Genomic DNA, 19,265 nt, shown 5'->3' with positions numbered 1-19,265 from the left:
TATTTGCCATTTAATGTTGTGTGGTTGAGCGACTAATTACTTATCCAGTTTTTCCACAGAGTGACTATTTCATTGGCTGTTCAGTTAATAGTGAGTTGTATAAGAAGATAATAAGAATAACAATAAGAAGATTCCTTTTATCAGGAGAGCCAAAATGTTGTTCAGCACTCACTGTTTAATTTAATTCAATTCAGTTCAGTTCAGTTTTATTCATATATAACACCAAATCACAAAAGTCGACACTTCACATCGTAAAATAAAGACAATAATAATGCAGATATAAAGAAAAACACACAAACATCAGACAAGTGCTATGAGCAAGTGCTGACAATGCTGACCGAGAGTGGGAAGGAAAAACTAAAGCGCAACTAAAGGAGGATTGAGGGTTATCTGCGCTAAACATGTGCTTTATCAAAAATTGAGGTTTTAAGCCTAATCTTAACCCACACTACTTTTAAATATCCCAAGAACCAAAACTAAGCCTGCAGTCTGAGAGCAAAGTGCTCTATAGAGGTGATACGGTACTATGAGGTCTTTAACATAAGATGGGGCCTGACTATTCAAGTTACTGATGGTAATGCTGTGTTGAAAATGTATTAGCTGTATAGGAAATGTTCCCCACGATGAAGCACTAACAGAAGGTAATGAGGTAATCTGGATATGCCTGGTTATCATTGAAAATAATAAACATGCTTGGATTTGCTATTTGGTCCACCAAACAATCATAAGGGTCATCAGGCTGATTTTTGCGAGGCGGAGGCACCTTCATGCTGCTGTCGCCCTGAATGTAAACACCAGTGAGGACTTGGGCCACAAATACTCTCTGAGAACCATCAGCAGCTGGCATTGAATAGATGGGGTTGGCTGAATAGCTGCCATTGACAGCAAAGTAGGTCCCCTGACCATATGCAGTTGCTGAAAACCGAAAATAAAAGAGAGACATTTAAAATTTTGGAATTATCAGACATTTATATCACTTCTCAGGTTAATGTCTTTTTTATGTTTGAAAGATTCAAAGATCTTGTTAGGTGGTTTAAAAAACACAACACGATCCTCTGAAAATGGTCAGGTACAAGGACTGTAAATTTGTGAAAAAGCAAATGTCTGGAAAACTATTGTGTAGACCACCCTAAATATTACAAGAAAAAATGGCTGCTTGGAAGCAAAATATAAAAAAACATGGGTAGGGTAGGTCGAAACATTTGCACAGCACTGTAATGTTCTGTATTAGAAAATAAAAAAAGAATATCAACAAAATAAAGCAACAGTGACATCAAATGTTATAGCATTATTATAGGATATTTTCTATGCACTGGTGTTCTATAAACAGAATCAGGTGATCATACTGATTAAAGTTGATTGGATCAAAGGATAATTACCATGTTTCCCAGAAAAACTCCTGTTGAATCCATTTTTTTTGATGGACTCACAGCTGACCTGACTCGTCCCGTGATATAGAAGCCTTTCACGTGCTCCCCCTTCATGTCTGTTCTTTTCAGAAAGCTTCTTCTTTTGCACTTCGTAGCTTTGCCTCAAATGGACATTCTGCAAGCGTTCAATCTAACACAAAAGAACAAAATGTTCAGCTGTTCAAGTTTCCTGTTCAACACAGTTAACTTAGATTTCTGGTAAAAACCACCCACTTTCAATATATTCTTCTGAACTGTTTGCGTGAAGGCCGCCTTTACTTTGAGGTACTCTGAAGAGGAAGGCTCCAATGCAACCACTTTTAGATTTTCACCACTAGCCATATTGTCCCAGTACAAAGGAAGAGTAAAGTCTGGAAAAAGTTAGACCAGTTAATCAAAGAGGGAAAAAAAAGGTTTTTAAAAATAATTGTTTCCAAAGACAAACGAATCAAGACAAAATCCATACTGTAACTGTCATAAATCCTGAGTGCAGCGCAATCAGACATAATCTCACAGAAGGCTTCCAGAAAAGGTAAAAAACGAAGGCGTATATTTTGTGCACTACATAAACTGACCATATGGAGTAACAAAGGGCTTGCTTTGCTCACATGAGCACTTTTTAAAATAGTGATCAGGGAAAGTAACATGAACTTTAAAAATAAAGAAATGCGAAGACAAAAGGAAATCCTGATTAAAAATATGTCAAGGAGCTCTAGCTCAGATCATAAATCCCATTAAAGTATTTTATCACCACTCTAATGTTTGTAAGTCTTTTGACATTTAAGATGTGCTAATTAGGACTCGACAGCTTTTCCAGACCACTCTTCTCACCTGAGTGATTCTCCAGTCGTTTTAGCTTGGTTTTTCTAGCTAACCGACTTCTGGCTTCCATCTTCTGCAGATCCACGCTCCACATGTTTCCGTGTGTGTCCACTATCTCTTTCTTGATATCATGCTCTAGGTTATAATTATCTGTTTTGGGGAGCCTTTCCCAGCTACCATCATATCCCAGGATGCACCACGCCACACAATGGTACAAATTATCCTCCTCCCTAACTCTGACTTCTCTCCGTAGACGAGCAGCAGCGTGAAGCATCTGTATCAGCTCGGTGACCCCATCTTTTAACCCGCTGACTACCAAGCCTCCATCTCCACTCTGGTCCTGCTGTACATGCAAACCCTGTGCCTCCACTAGCTTCTGCAGATCCTTTATTTCATCCTGGGTGAAGTCTGCCAACTCCTCCTTTGTCATTTTTTTTGTGGAGCAGTGAGCCTGGTACAAATCTTTTACCTTCTTCATTGCATTATGGACACCCTTTTTACCAAGGCCCAGGAACAGAAAGATGGACCGCTGATGAGTAGTACAGAGGACACTTAGGTCTGTGTTAAAACAAGTCAAGCACTGATAGGTTATAAAAACACATCAACAGGATTCTGATAAACAGGAACTTGATGTTAACATTCATCAAACTACTTGTGTTACAACAGAAGGAAACATCTGCATTATTTGGTGTTTAAATATTAAAAAATAAAACACATCTACTGCAAAACTATAACTGAATAGTCTTCATGAACTTGTCCTTGAATAGTTCCCCTTTTCAATTACATCTATGCATTTTAAGAGTTTTATGCTGGCCTGTTTGTATACCTCCCTCATTTTTAACTCCTAGCCAGTTTTTGAACTTTGTATTTGTCCCTTTTTGTTAGTCTCATGTATAATTTCTAAATAAAAAGCTATACTTAAGCAAACTTGGACTGCCTCTTTGTTCTGCTGTTAGGTCACTGGCTCTTTTAGTCAGTATGTTTTGCTGATAGCACTTTGCATCTTTATTTTGACTGTTGAGCTTCTGAAGATTACAGTATTTATACTTTTACTTATCTAAATAACCTTTATGCTTCCATTTGTTTTGTGCTTTACATCTACCTTAGTTTACTTAACTCAATAGCTGTTGGTATACCTTGGTTTTCCCGTTTCATGCTCAAGTTGTTTTTGTAGGAGTCACCGTAAACCTGCAAATACAAATGCATGCAGTAAACACCATCTTTTTATGACATGTGTTGTTATCAAACTGTTAATAGAATAAAATAGAAATAATCTAACCTGTTGAACCAAACTGCTAACATCAACATATGGGATTGTTGTGGTTGCCAGAGTCCTCCTGGACCTTCCAGTAATCAAAGTTTGGGGTGTGATAGTAAGTGTGTTGCTGGCATATGCTTTTGTGCTCACATTTGGGGTGACTACAGTTTGCTTTTCTTGGATGATGACACAACAGGAGTTCTCTACCAGCTCTTTACTCACTTTACCCTCAGTCTTGAAGTACCGCTGAGCCCCTGCTCCATCCAGAGCCAAAGTTTCTATTGTCAGACTGGTTAGAGCTGACATTAGGGCCTGTTTGGCCTCCTGAACCTGGCATTGGGGTCCAGATAGAGACACATGTGGATTTGGAACATGTGAGGCTCTTAAAGGAACCTTGGTCTGTTTCATGCCAGTCAGGTCTAAGATTTTATGAAAACAGTCAACCATTTCAGGATGAAGCAGATTGATTTTTTCCTGAGTTGTAACTTGATTCAACTGGAAGTCGTGAAGAACATCAGTGAGCTTGCTCACATTTTCACTGTAGCCCACCAGTCTTACTTTGGTTGTGGCAGCTCCATTAGATCCTGGGACAAAGCTGATATCCACTTTGAGCTCATGAACGTTTTCTTTGTTCTTGGCTTTCATCAGGACTTCTTTCATCCTGTCAAGATCTGGAGGTACCGCTGCATTTCCCTGCAGCTTCACAATCTCCACACTCAGATCGTTCACCACAGCTGCCAGAGCCTCATCCAGGTCAGCAGAGGACAAACTGGACAGAACCACATCTGATCCCACTTCTATGAAAACAGGATGTCTAAAGTTTTGAAAGAGAGTCTGGTACTTGGAGATGGCACGGCTGGATTTGATAAAAGTCCTTAAATCTGCTGGGAGCTTGACTCTCTTTTCTGATATTTGCCTTATTAGTTCCTCAAGTTTAGTAGTTCCTAGCTGCTCCTCCTCGTCACTGCTTTCCAATAACATTGTGTTCCTTTTCCCTCCCATGATTGAAGCCTCTGGCCAATGAGTGCACATGACTCAGTGAAACTCTTCTTCCAGTTTGAACTGCTTCTCCTTCAAGAAATCTTTAGTAAAAATCTGGTGGAAAAAAGTACTGGATTTCAGAAATGTAATGTACAAAGAATAAATTTACATTTCTGTACATCTGTCAAGTACTATCTAGTCAAAATGAACATCTAAATTGTCAATGTGCTCAGTGGCGGTCCTAGCCTTTTTGGCGCCCCGGGCGAACACTCCCTCTTTCTGAATAGTTTCTGGGACGCTTAGAACTCAAATTGCACTGCTTTAAACACTTTATTTAGATGCACATGCTGTTTTCTCTGCAAATTTGCATTATAGGATTGTTTTTCGTTTTTTCTGCAGTATATAAAAATTGGTGTATCTCAAAAATAAAACTATGAAGACACTCAAAATAAATTTCCTGTTGTTGTAAACTATTTTTTGCAACTTTTTTGTATTTAAAGTTTTGATGGATAAACCTCTTAAATTTCTTTAAGTAGAAATATATGCAAAAAAACAAAAACGATTTTCAAATTTTTTGTAGTTTATTGCACGTTTTTGCAATTTATATAGTTACTATGGACTTAATGCATACATATTATTAAAATTTGCACTATAATGGTTGTATTGATGTATAGCAACTTGAAATGCTCCCAAAAATGGCTCCACAGCATGTAAAAATATAAAGTAAGCTCTGGCGGACTTGGTTCTATGGTAGGTCTTAAAGGGTTAAGGATTGTACATTAACATAAAACTGTTGTCGGAACCATTCTATATTTCTAAACTGAGGACCAGATGACTTTGAATTTTTCTTGTCCATCTTCCATTGGTTTTAATTTTGAACTCCAGTATGAACACAAATCCCCCAACCTGAGGATCACCACAACATAACCTAACAGACCTACACCTTAGTTCACAGATTCACTTTGTCTAGGGTGCATTTCTGGGATTTCACACAACCCAGGATTCAAATCATGAATACATAATGGGCTTGGATTTACATCATTTTGAATGAAATGTGCTCTATTTGGAAGCAGCCGGGGGTCCTCCCCTTTCGACAGGTTGTGTGTGAGACTTTAAATCATCAAACTGTAAAATATACATTTTAAATTGTTATTGATCCCTTTACCCCTGGTCCTAAAGTGTGTATTTATTTTCTTACTCTTCTTATATTTGTTGTTTGTTTACTTGCACTGCTGTAACTGGAGCCTCGTCGTCTTGTCTCTCTATATACTGGACTGTATGTAGCGGAGATGACAATAAAGTTTACTTTGACTTCAGCAGCGAGCAGGCGCACCGAGGGCTCTCGCACTCGCGTATAGAATTTCGAAAAAACATCGGTGCAAATTATAAGTCTGTATCATGATGTCTGGTGTTTTCGTGTTTGTTGTTTTGTTTTTATTTTGTTTTATTTTGCGAGTTGGTTATTAGATGCTGCTCCAGCCAGCCAGAGAATCCCCCGCAAGCAGCAGGCGCACCTCGCAAACAGAGGGCGCCCTTACTCCCAGCAAATGGGCGATAGAAAACCGATCGGTGCCTATGACATTCCCAATATTCGCTGGCTGATGTCGGGGCAGCATGAGTACGAGCAATTTATTTTTATCTTTTTTGCCGATGCCCGTGAATCCGCCCCCCACCACGATGCCGCCCCGGGCAACCGCCCGTGTGCTGAATGTGCTGTTATTATGTAAGTGTGTAAATTATTTTTAAATATATCAGCATACATTACAAAATTTAAAGGTCGGCGTTACATTATTGGTTACCTGTGACTGATGGGTGGCTGATGGTTGACGTGAGGATTTAATATTTTGAAGAAAATTAGTCTGACACTTAGTTCGATCAGGCTCTTTACACGGAAGTGTGTTTGGTTTTGCATTTCCTCTTTATAAAGGAAGTGCAAAATCAAACAACCCTCCCCTTTTGTAGAGCGGAAACAAGTCCAAGTTAAAGCTAGACTGAAACTGCAAAGCATTTTGCTGACTGTGGTACTGGCAGTGACTGGTTATAACCACAAATCATGAAATACCATGAACTTTATCTTCTGTTTGTTTTTCTGTCCTTGGATGTGGACGATCCCTTTACCTTCACTTTACATTCACTTTTATAATCTTAATCTTTAAATTCTGGTGTTTTCAGTCTCATTGCCACAGGTGTATAAAATCAAGCACCTAGCCATGAAGTCTGCCTTTACAAACATTTTTGAAAGAAATTGTTCTTGTGTCATTGTAAAAACGACATGGAAATGAGCATGGCGTTGTGACAGGATGTCACCACGGCAACAGGTTAGTTTATGAAATAACCTGCTGGGATGGTGTCTCTCCAACCCAGCAGGATAGACCTGTTTCCCAAATGTAGTTTTTATCCGGTGGGGGAACTACCAGAAAGAAACGCAAGTGTAGCCATAGTAAAACCTTGAGAACTACTACTTTGTTTTTATTATTGCATGGTGTAGATTTGGAAGTGACAAAGAATGATTGTAAGTAGATCATAAATGAGATATGTTTATTGTACTTATTCATTGAGGTTGTTGAGGAGTACTTGGTGAGGGCTAGTTGTTTTAGGTTCAGCAGCTAACAAGATGGTGTATTGGTCAGGATACAGGAAGGAGGACAACAGGCTTCCACTTTGCTGGATTGTCACCGCCAGCTGTTTTATTGCCACCTAGATGCTCAGTGTTGCCAGCAGTCTGTAGTAACAAACAAGTTGCCATCAGTATATAAATATATACAGCAACAGCTTCACTAAGATAAACATAAAGAATTAAATGAAATAAACCAACACATCCATCTCAATATACACATAACACAACATATATGATTTGAACTATGCCAATCTTACATCTCTTGCTCCAAACACAGAAAGGACACAATTAAACACAGTGAGAATGTCATACATAGCCGAAACATCCACTCTAACTGTAAACAAAGGACTTTGGCGCCATCGTGTGGCCGAATAAAATTACTACATAATGGCGGCGGCCAGCGGCACATGCCTCTAGTCACGAGATGAAAATGCGGTGCTACAACGCGGTAGAATGCAACTAAAGCCGCGGCCAACATCAGAATCGGAAAATAAACATATTTAAGGAAACTTACTTCCAGTCATGAACTTAACACTCGGAGCATCACCGTGAAGGATGGCAACCAGGAACACAGCTTACGAGGTAAAACAGCACTAACACGGAAACCATCTCCCCTTCTCGAGTAGCATCGCGTTACACCCAACTTCTGCCTACGTCATTTCCTACGACTCCACCCCACACAATATTGCAGAACATAGACATAAAATCCCAGAGCCTTTCATACAGAGGTAATTAGAGAAATTACATAAAAATAGAATATATTTATCCTTCACATGATACATGCCTAATCTCTTACATTACTTTGTGAAAGAAAGTTTCTACTCTTTTTACTGACCTCTCGGCATTAGTTTCATGTCTGACACTGTCCCACATAAACATAACCCAGATTGTTTGTTGGCCAGTTAAGACAGAGTTTTTACACATAACACAATTTAAGCACACTGGGATTCCTTACCTAAGGCCAACTTCTTATCTTGATGTTTTCTCTCCCTTTGATCTGATTATAAAGAACAATAATGGCATTTTACCTACAATACCGAATGTTTTATACAAGTCCTCTATATCTTACGTCTCCATAGACCACATTCCTGAGAAAGCATTAATCTCTCAGGGGTTTTTTTCTGTTTCGCTTTCCTGTAAGTCCCTGTAACCTCCATTGGCATGTCATAATCACAGACACACCTAGATATGAAAATAGGTCACTGTCGGTTTCATATGGTGAATTTCCTTTTTTGTCCTGCTGGGATGGTAACATTTAGGGAACTTGCTAGAGTAGAAGTATCTTTATTATGAGCAATACTGGAGCTGGTACTGTTTTTAACTTGTCTGTCTGTCACGGACCCGGCTCTGGAGGACTCGGGGGTCCGTGAGCAGTGGTATTATTATTATTATTATTATTATTATTATTATTATTATTATTATTATTATTACTATTTGGGGTCTGTGTCGTCTACTGTTCTGTCCACGTTTGTATGTAGAGTGTGTGTGCGTGTGTCTGCTTCTCTCTCTCTCCCCCCGGTCCTCGGGGCTGTTTACGGAAGTGCGCGCCGTAGGAAAGGCGTGACCTGGCGACTGTCGTCATCGGGAGTACCGATGTAGACGGAGGTATTTAACCGGGACTCGCGGCTACAGTCGACGTGGGATTATTACTCCTGACTGGTATAGTCTGTGCGAGACGTGTGTTCTTGGTAGTCGGCTAGCGTGTGTGGCTAATTGTGGATTGTCCTTCTTCCTCCAGGAGAGGCGAGCGGAGAAGCGAGTTGGGGAGCACAAACACTAGGGAGTTACAACACGGAACGCACTGGGAGCAAGGGACGAGCACGATTGGAAAATTGCACTTCTGAGTGAATTGTTGGACTTGCCTGTCTATTTCACTGTAAATAAAGTGCACTGTGGCATCGCAGAGTCCTGCGTTTTGGGTCCTACTTTCCTCATCCCCACGGTCTGCAAATGTGTGGCTGAGTAAAATGTGCTTGTGGAGAAACCTACTGTTGAGGAAATTACCAGACAGATATTAAATACTTCATTTCAAACACTGACATGACAATAGAAACTCTGATTTTGAAGGGGCATGGTCTTACTTACTTACCAAATAGTCATGAATAAATGTTGTACTTGTATCAGTATGCCTGTGAAAAATTCTCAAGGCAGGTTTGAGTGTTTGTAAAGAAGGCAGCTGGACTTCTTTTTGGTTCATGAAGAAGTTTTACCTCTTGTACAAGAGGCTTCTTTAGCTCTCTGAAATACATACACTTTAAGAAACAGTTAAAACATGTGATTCTCCAAACCATCATTAAATCAGAGGAGAAAAAATATGCTCCTCTCTTTGAAGTCACAGTTATATATAATGTTTTTAAAAGAGATCTGAAGTCTGCTGATTATCTATTCTGCTATCTATTTATCTATTTAAATGATTATTATTGCTATTACTACACGAAGTACCTGTGAAATATGGCAATAACAGACTTTAAAAACAAATTTACAACTTTAAAAAGTTGCAAAGTCGTCTTCTGTAATAAGCCACTTTTCCACACAAGCCCTCATAGGTATTTATGTTTTTTGATGATGTTGTTTTTACACATTTAACAGCTGTAACTCTATCGGTTGTAAAGCGGACATAAGTTAGGCTCTGAACATTTCAATTCATGCATTGAGATTTCAAACCACACAAAAAGAAAAAAGAAGGCTAAACTGAAGCAATAAATAAGTTGTGCAACAATACTGCAGTAATGTTGCTGTGTTAGCAGACCATCCACTAGATGTCATACTGAGACTAGAAACTGCATCAATACTGTTAACAATAACATAGCAGCTGTGAATTTGTCAAAAAAAAAAAAACAGAAAGTAAATTCATGCAGGAGCGTTAATATCCCAGGAAAGATGTTTATTCTTGCTTTGATTTGCAGACATGCTCACAAATTCAAAAACCTTGGCATTTACATTTGCTGTAATCACAAACTTACAAATAAATGTTGTGGCTGGTTTATATTTTTCTGTGCTCAGCAGAACAAAGTGCATTTCACACATTTCTGTTGGTGCTAAGCTACTTGAGGTATTCAAGAAACTCAGATCACTATAAACAAACGTATGGGTGTGTTTTTGTTTTGTTTCTTTTACCAAAACCTAATATCTATCTGTATTTTATTACACACCTCTTCTGTCTCACAGATATGTAGGAAAAAAAGTAGATTTTCAGTATTTTGCTTGACTAAATATTTACGTAGCAGATTTTCTAATCACTTGCATCATCTGATGGACTCCATCTTTCAGCCCACTCACAGTCCAGCAGCCTGGATTAAAATGGTCTTCCAATACATACATATCCAGGACCTCAGTCAACTGCTTTAAGTGGTTCACATCATCTTGAGTGAGGCCTGCAAGTTCATCCTGCCTGAAGATTTGCGTAGTGCACTCAGCCTGATACAGACTTTTGAGATTTGCAATGGCATTGTCAACATTTTTTCTGCATAGTCCGACAATCATGAAGGTGTAATGTTGAACTCTGGAGCTGGTAGAAAGGATGCTTGGGTCTATGTTCATAACTGGGGTGGCTTGTGCAACAACTGTAAAACAGATGATTTATAATCAGTCACAAACAGCTCAAAAATTAAAAAGGTGCCTCATGAGGAAGAGGAACAGCTGTTACCTGTGTTGATAACAGCAGATGGAAACATCTGCATTGCTCGCTTTTTAAATGCCAGGAAAACACTGAACTTGTTGAGGACAAGGCGAATGTTGGTGAGACACTGGAGAGGACGGAAAGATGCACCAGTCTTAACCCCTTGGAGGATGGCATATGCAACGTGGTTGGGGTCCAAACCACCAGATCCTGGACAGCCATTCAAATAAAACATTTATATGTTTTCTGTTCACTTATGCATCTTTAATGTCTTGCCCACTACTCACCAGCACAGATGGCAGGAATGGCCACGGACCTGTATCCAGAAGACTCACAAGTTTGAATGATAGAAAGCAGCTGTTTCTCAATGAGACTCACATTTTTTTCTCCACACACATGTAAAATAGCTTTACATGGGAACCCTCCAGGTGAGGTTTTTAAAATGTCTCCCTTCTTTACTTTTGCTACATGGACACAACAAAAACATGATTAAGATGCTGCAAACTGTGTGCCAGAAATATATTGCAATTTTAAATGTGTATCTTCAGCCATTCTTCTCACCATTTCTGAGTTCAGCCTCAACCTGAGGTCCAGCCATAGTTAAGATTTTTTGGCATACGCCACCTGTAGATCAATAATAATAACTTTTACATTTTTTTTTACTACTTTCTACATTGTAGATACATACTGAAGATATCAAATATATGAAGCAAGATATGTGGAATTATGTAGCAAAGAAAACATTGATGAAATAACTCATAAAAATCATATCTTATATTTTAGATTCCTCAAAGTAGCTACTCTTTGCTTTGTTGACAGCGCTGCAAAGCAAGAAACACAAGGAATGGACATTAGACCAAAGGAAATCTGTGCTTTTGTCTGATGAGTCCAAATTTGAGATCTTTGGTTCCACCTGCTGTGTCTTTCTGTGACTCAGAAAAGGTGAAATGATGGTCTCTACATGCATGGTTCCTACCATGAAGAGTGGAGAAGGAGGTGTAACGCTGTGGGGGTGCTTTGATGGTGACACTGTTAGGGATTTATTTAAAAACTGAAGGCACATGGAACCAGCATGGCTACCACAGCATCCTGCAGCGACATGCCATGCCATCTGGTTACACACCTCCAGGCTGTGTAAGTGCTATCTGACCAAGAAGGAAAATGATGGAGTGCTGCTGCAGATGGCCTGGCCTCCACAGTCACCTGACATAAACCCAATCAAGTTGGTTTGGGATCAGATGGACTGCAGAGTGAGGGGGGGAAAGAGTCATCAAGTTCTCAGCATCTCTGGGAACTCCTTTAAGACTGATTAAAAACCATCTTAGGTGACTACCTCATGAAGCCCATCAACAGAATGCCAAGAGTGTGCAAAGCAGTAATCAAAGCAAGGGGTGGCTATTTTGAAGAATCTAAAATATAAAACATGTTTTGAGTTATTTCATCATGTTTTTACTGCATAATCCCATGTATTCATTCATAGTTTTGATGCCTTCGGTGAGAATCTACAGTATAAATAGTCATAAAAATAAAGATAAACCATTAAATGAGTAGGTGTGTCCAAACTTTTGACTGGTACCAACTGTGGAATGGAGCAATCTTCTGCCACCTTCTCTACATGGATGATATCAAGGTTCACTGAATGGGACATCGATTCACTGATCCACACCACCAGGATATACAGCAATGACATCAGAATGTCATTCGGGCTGGAGAAAAGTAGTCGGATGGTAACGAAGAGAAGGAAGGATGCCAGAACGGAGGGGATCGCACTACCAGAAGTAAACATTGCAGACATTGAGGACAGCTACAAGTACTTGGGAATCCCACAGGCAAATGGGAACCACAAAGAGGCCGATAGGAAAGCTGCAACTGCCAAGTACCCGCAGAGAAAAGCAAGTCCTGAGGAATCAGCTGAATGGCAAGAACAAGATCCCGATTATCAAAACCTACACCCTGCCCTGCTGGGATAATAAGCTGGCCTATGGAGGACATAGAAGCCTCTGGAAGGAAGGAAGGCAGGAGGGAGAAGGCCAGGGACTAGTTGTTGTCAGAACCATGGTCCAGGATGAGATAAGAAACTTCCATGAGTACATCAGGAAGATGGCCCCAACTGACTGTGTGCTCAGTGAATACCTCAAGCAGTAGAAACCCAAGAATGAGGAGCAAGAAAAGGAGGCATCATGGAAGGACAAGCCCCTGCACGGTATGTAGCACCAGCAGATAGAGGAAATAGCTGACATCCAGAATTCCTACCAATGGCTAGATAAAGCTTGACTAAAAGATAGCACAGAGGCACTAATCATGGCAGCACAGGAACAAGTACATAAGGAATAAGGAATCCAGGCTAAGGAATAAGTACATGAATTAGTATAAGATCCATAGAGGCTGGGGTCTACAACATCAGGCAAAACCCCAGGTGCAGGCTGTGTAAAAATGCCCCTGAGACAATCAAACACATAACAGCAGGATGCAAGATACTAGCAGGCAGGGCATACATGGAACACCATAACCAAATGGCCGGCATAGTATACAGAAACATCTGTGCCGAATATGGCCTGGAAGTCCTGAGGTCAAAATGGAAGACTCCCCATAGGGGGTTGAGAATGACTGTGCTAAGATCCTGTGGGATTTCCAGATACAGATGGACAAACTGGAAATGGCAAACCAACTGGACATAGTGGTGGTGGACAAGCAGTGGAAGATGGCCATCTTCCTCCACGTAGCAACACAACATCAGGAAGAAGGAACACGAAAAGCTGAAGAAGTTCCAAGAAATAGAGAAGATGTGGAGGGTACACGTAACAGTGGTCCCAGTGGTAAACAGAGCACTCGGTGCAGTGGCCCCCAAGCTAGGTGAGTGGCTCCAGCAGATCCAAGGAACAACATCCGAGATCTCTTTCCAGAAGAGCGCAGTCCTAGGAGCAGCAAAGTTGCTACATAGGACCCTCAAGTTCTCAGGCCTCTGGTAAAGTACCCAAGCATGAAGGATAAAGACCACCAACAGGGGCTAGAGGGGATTTTTTTTTCAAAGTATGTATAAAACCTAATTTGCCCTAAACATCTTACAGGTCAATGGAAATGTATTAGGTTAAAAGTTGTTTTTATTTTAGCCATGCGCTAAATGCATTTAACAAACTGGAAAGTGATAAATCTGAAATTAAGCCTCACTTGTTTTGGCATTAAAGTTAGTATTATCTGTAAAAGGCTTTCTTATTTTAAATACATTTTGAAATTCTATCAAAAGGGGAGAGCCAACAGAACCCAAAAACCTATCTCTATTTTTCACCCTAGCTAGGCCACCAAGGACATGGATATTAGATGCTTTACCAGCATAAGGCTAAAGTGCATTTTCCCAGGAAACATGATTGAAACCCAACAGTTGATTAGATTGAAAAGCTCTCACCTTGAAAATTTGTGAAGTCAGTTGAGTTCACCACAACATCTGTAGTCTCATTAGCAATGTCACCAAAGACCACTTCTAGTTCAACCCCACCTCGGACTTTCACAGTTATGTCAGTTAGGTCACTCTTGAGGGACTTGAAGGTGGCTGAAAAGACGAACACGACAACAAGATTCACATTTCTGATATCAACCTCCATGTCACTTGTTGAACCGTAGAAACAGTTAAATATTTGTTAAAAACACAACATTTCAAAGGTAGATTTTTGTCTGAATCAAAACAGTTCAACCAGCTCTGGTTTTACCTTGACCGCTCTGCTTGATCTTCAAGCTCAGCTGTCTGTAGACCTCATGGTAGCACTGTAGATACATGTTTGGTTTAAGCACCACCTTGCCAGAAATGTTTCTACAAACAATGCACAGTACTTAAAACTAAGAACAAACGCAAACTTGCCCGTACTTTGTCCTGAGATTCTCTGGTTCTAACTAATGTCAAATGACATATCCTCTGTGTTGTGATCATTATCATCTGTGCTTTATGTTGCAATATTTACAAGAAAAACACAATAAACAGATGATTATACATGAGAAAGAGCTCGGAGATGGCAGAAGGGAGATGCTCCCTTTTAACAGAGATACAGCCTTAGCAGAAACATGCTTATGTACTGTAATTGCATTCATTTTTACTCCAGTAGCTCGGGTGGTACTGTCTAAACACATTCATTCCTACCCATATTACTATCACTCTCAGCAGGGAGTAATATGTATTTAATACAGTGTAATATAGTAATACTATGACCTGCTACTGCAGTAACTGATAGTGGAAAATAAAAATTTAAAAAAAGGGTTGCTGTATACAGCTATCGAAAAAGATCAAACTCTGTCACCTCCTCAGAGTCCTGATAGTCTGGTTTAATGACAATATAGATGTTGTGAAGAGATTCACATGACCCAGATAATCCAAACTGGTCAATGCTGTCAGTCAGCACTTGAATGGCTTCTTTCTGGGGATATTTCAGAACTACCCCGGGTCCAATGATCGGAAAGGCAATTGAACACCAGCCTTCCTTTCCACAGAGTTCCAAACACCTTTTTAGCCCAATAGCAAGTGTCTGCAAAGGAGAAAACAGGAAAAATTTGTCTATGCGTTGGTCTCAGGGGTAAGAAGATTTACCATTTCCATTTACTGGTTTATGATTGTGTTTTTCTTACATGTTTATGAATTTCCTGTGTTTTTACTTTACCTGCATGCTGAGGCCATCAACTCCATCCCATGGCAGACACTCAATGAAGAAGATCTTAGAGCAGCTCAGAGCCGGAGGTGCATCAACCACCATAACATTACCAGCAGAAAGGGTCCACCTCCGAGCTATCAGATGAAAGACCTTCTGCAATGGATTTCCTGCTTTTTTCAGTAGACATTTACCAACTTTAGTGGAAGTAAGCTTTTTGGATACCATGGGGGCCACCACCACATTCACCTGTAGAAATTATGTGAAATAATACTAACATGTGGGACACATGCTGCTTCAATAGAAATTGTGAAATTGTTTTGAATATATTTGTATAACCTGTTCATCTTCCAAAGTGCTAAGCTTGATCTCCAGGTTTGTTTTGTTAACAGCTGTTGTGTTTGGTGTACTTCTGGCAGTGTTGCTTTCCAGTCTGTCTGGGTTGGAGCTGAGGACGTTAATGTATAGTGGCTCTGGGTAAAGATCAAACACACTTGTGGTACTTTGAGAATAGACTTCTTGTTGTTCCCTGATGATGACCTGACAGGATCTCTCCAACAGCTCTTTGTTTTGTCTGCCTTCTTCCTGGAAGTACAATTGCACCCCCGGTCCATTTAACACCACCGTATCAGTTGACAGCTGCGCTAGACTTGTGGCTAAGTCTGTCTGAACTTTCTGAACCAGAGAACGAGGACCCTTCACAAGTACACAGGGATGTGGAACATGTGAGGCTTCCAAGGTCACATTAGATTGCTTCATGTCAATCAGGTCTAACAATTTATCGAAGCAGTCAACCAGTTCAGGATGTGGCAAGTTTACCACTTCTTGAATATCAACTTCATTCTTTTGGAAACCATGAAGGACCTCATTGAGCTTGTTAACATCTTCACTGTAGCCCACCAGTCGTACTTTAGTTATTGCAGTTCCAGTAACTCCTGGCATGAAGCTCACATCCACTCTGAGCTCACTAATGTTTGCTTCTTTCTTCGCTTTCATCAGGATTTCCTTCACTCTGTCTAAATCTGGAGATACTGCTGCAGCTCCCTGCAGTTTTACAGTGGCCACTTTGAGCTCTCTCATCACTGCTGCCTCGGCCTCATTCAGAGCATCAGAGGACAAACTGGACAGAACCAGATCTGAACACACCTCAAAGAAAACAGGGTTTCTGAGGCTCTGCTGGAAACGAGCTTGGTATTTGGAGATGGCTCCACTGGTTTTGATGAAGGTTAGCAGAGCTGTGGGGAACTTGACTCTTTTTTCCTTTATGTTCTTAATCAGTTCATCTAGTTTTGCAGCTCCTGACTGCACATCTGTGTCAGGGCCCTCCAAAGTGATTGTGGCACTACCTCTGACGACTTTAACATCTGGATAGTTAGCGAACATTTCTTGATTGAACTCTTCTTCTATGAGCCTGTACTGCTTCTCCACAATTGGCACTTCCTTTTTGGTGTATTGAATGTTTTCCAGATCTCCAATCTTCTCCTTCACAGCATGGACCTCTCCCACAACCACAGCATAGCCATTCTCATTGTACACTTTGATATCATATATCTTGAGGGAGGAGTCTTGCAGCAGCATCTTAATCTTTTTTGGCTCAAATACATGATAGCAGAGATAGTTCTCATTGAAACGGCTGAAAATCTGATCCAGCTGTAGCTCCTGTTTCTCTGCAGGGCATTCTCCTGGCTGACTCTGACTGTCACCTCTAACTACAACATTTTCATCATCAAATTTTAATTCCACCGTGCAGCCGATATAAGAGAGCTGCTTCTGGAGAATTTTTAATGCCTTGGGTTTATCTCTCAGATAATACAGGAGGAAAATATCTACGTTAAATGTCCTCTCGAGATGTTTTGTGATCACTTTTGTTGGTGCCTGAGAAAGAACCAAAAAAAACACATTTATCAGGTTATGCTTGAAAACCAATAAGAATCCTACATTTAAAAAATACATAAACATTAAACATAAGAGATAAGCTTACATGGACTGAGTGTTATTGACCAAATTGGTTGTTCTTTTTCAAATGTCTATCCAAGTTATAGGTGAATGTAAGTTATCTTAGTTTATAGAAGGCTTCCACTTTCTAAAATGCTTTGGTTCTGGTAAAATAGAGTCTGCAGATTCACTAATTGTGAAAGTTTAGGCCAATGATTAAAAGCAGTTTGGTCAGTAGCAGATGACAGGTTTTTTGTTTTTTTTTTTGACAGTTTTATTTTATTTTTGTTATTTATTTCCATTTTTACAAATCAACAAGTCAACATATGTGGATACTAACTGTACTAAGTACAATTAGTACAAATATTGCTGATCTACAGAAATTTTCCTGCGCAATAGTCTCTGATAGGAAGGCAACAATAACTCAAATAATTTGTCACAACTAAAGTATGCAAAAGAGCATCTCCGAATACACAACACGTCACTTGAAGCAGATGGGGTAAACCAGCAGGAGACTGCACCGAGTGCCACTCCTGTCAGCTAAGAGCAGGAAACTGACACGATATGTGAAGGCAAATTGCATGGATTGTTTATGTGAGGACTGAAACGCAGAGCACAGAGAGGTGGGAACTGGAATTTAACTGAAACCGTGACATTTATTTAGGCAGATATCCTGAATGAGAAAAACATAAATTATAAACTAAACAGAGGATCGATCGCCTGAACTGGAGAAATTAAGAAAACAAGACAATTACCCATTACTAGAAAAGCCTGGTTAAACCTTGTAAACTTGGGAGGGAACACAGAAGAGCCATGGGGGAAAAAACAGACGCGACAATAGAGGTTGAGGGAAAACTCACACAATATATACAGACAGGAGGTTTCCAGGGGAAGTGGAAACACACGGGGAACACAGCTGATACAAACGAACATGACACCAGGAAGAAAAACTAAACACACTGCACAAAGACCACGTCAAAATAAAACGGGAAAAAGGCAGACTAAGACACTCTGACTTAACAAGGGAACAGGGCAGTGAGAATGGGAGACGAGATGTGGACATAACTAAGGAGCACATACAGAGGACAAGATGGGCTGGGGAGAACACATGAACACATAAACAGAGACACACGGAGAGGAGCACAGAGGACAAAGACTCAAGGGAACCTAATAAAACGTAACTAAACTGATCATAAGTAAACTCAGAGATGTAATCAGAGTACATGTTTCCCAGCTGTGCTGATTCATTATCTTAGTGTTGGATAAAACTGCATTTCTATTAATCAGACATGGCTCATGTTTGGATTTTGCTTTGGGTGCCTTTTTTGAATGCCTGCACCTTTCAGGAATCCACCCAAACTGGTCAGGTCAGATTACCTGACAGTACATAGTGCAATGTTTCCTTAGGAAAAAGAAAAAAGAAAACTCACCTGTGACTGACTGGTCGCTGACTGATTGAGGGTCTGTGGAGGTAAACTTGTTTGGCTCACTGTTAAATACTGTTTTCCACCAGAAATAGAGATGGCATGAAACTTTCTCAGCAAAACCCGCTCCTGAACTGTCAAAACAGCTATTTTCAGTCACCACATGTCACGGACAAAAGCTTACATTTAAAAATGTAACTGCAAGAATGAAAGAAACAAAGAATCGCAAGTAACTTAGGGCAGCATATTGTTCTTTAGCTTTTTTAGCTCTTCTAATATTCAGTTAAGATGGTGAACATCATTCAACATGATTATATGCAGGCCTGTGAATATGGACATGGTCACAGAGGTATTAGCATGAGTTTAAACTGTCTTGTTTACATAAATAAAAAAATACCTTCTTTGTCCTTGAAACAGATTTTATAGGTGTTGCCTTCAACCTCTGCAGGAATTCCACACTCACCACCTCCAGAGTCTTCTCCTCTCTGAAAGTATCTCCAGATATCCTGAATATCATTGCCAGAGAGACCTTTGGCTTCAAAAAACAGGGGATATGTGTATTTATCCAT

General features: G+C 40.1%; 2 protein-coding genes across 2 annotated transcripts; both read right to left on the bottom strand.

Moving 5' to 3' along the window:
- Positions 1-155: 155 nt before the first annotated feature.
- LOC146391039 (uncharacterized) lies at positions 156-7,724 on the bottom strand. The gene is made up of 8 exons (XM_084923934.1): positions 7,602-7,724; positions 7,018-7,192; positions 3,511-4,584; positions 3,368-3,419; positions 2,241-2,789; positions 1,644-1,780; positions 1,380-1,560; positions 156-915 (listed from the first exon to the last, which is right to left on the bottom strand). Exons 3-8 carry the CDS (start codon positions 4,519-4,521, stop codon positions 632-634), a joined length of 2,214 nt encoding a protein of 737 aa, XP_084780060.1. The 5' UTR covers positions 4,522-4,584; positions 7,018-7,192; positions 7,602-7,724; the 3' UTR covers positions 156-631.
- Positions 7,725-9,964: 2,240 nt separating this feature from the next.
- LOC146391038 (uncharacterized) lies at positions 9,965-19,265 on the bottom strand. The gene is made up of 11 exons (XM_084923932.1): positions 19,094-19,265; positions 18,703-18,830; positions 15,677-17,212; positions 15,350-15,586; positions 14,993-15,217; positions 14,411-14,465; positions 14,110-14,253; positions 11,268-11,330; positions 10,994-11,170; positions 10,734-10,916; positions 9,965-10,650 (listed from the first exon to the last, which is right to left on the bottom strand). Exons 1-11 carry the CDS (start codon positions 19,263-19,265, stop codon positions 10,304-10,306), a joined length of 3,267 nt encoding a protein of 1,088 aa, XP_084780058.1. The 3' UTR covers positions 9,965-10,303.

The sequence above is a fragment of the Perissodus microlepis genome, chromosome 3, assembly GCF_051167445.1.
Source record: "Perissodus microlepis isolate ML-2025 ecotype Zambia chromosome 3, ASM5116744v1, whole genome shotgun sequence".
NCBI classification, from domain to species: Eukaryota; Metazoa; Chordata; class Actinopteri; order Cichliformes; family Cichlidae; genus Perissodus; species Perissodus microlepis.
Note: the sequence above shows the minus strand (reverse complement) of the source record. Positions and strands in the feature narration are given on the sequence as shown.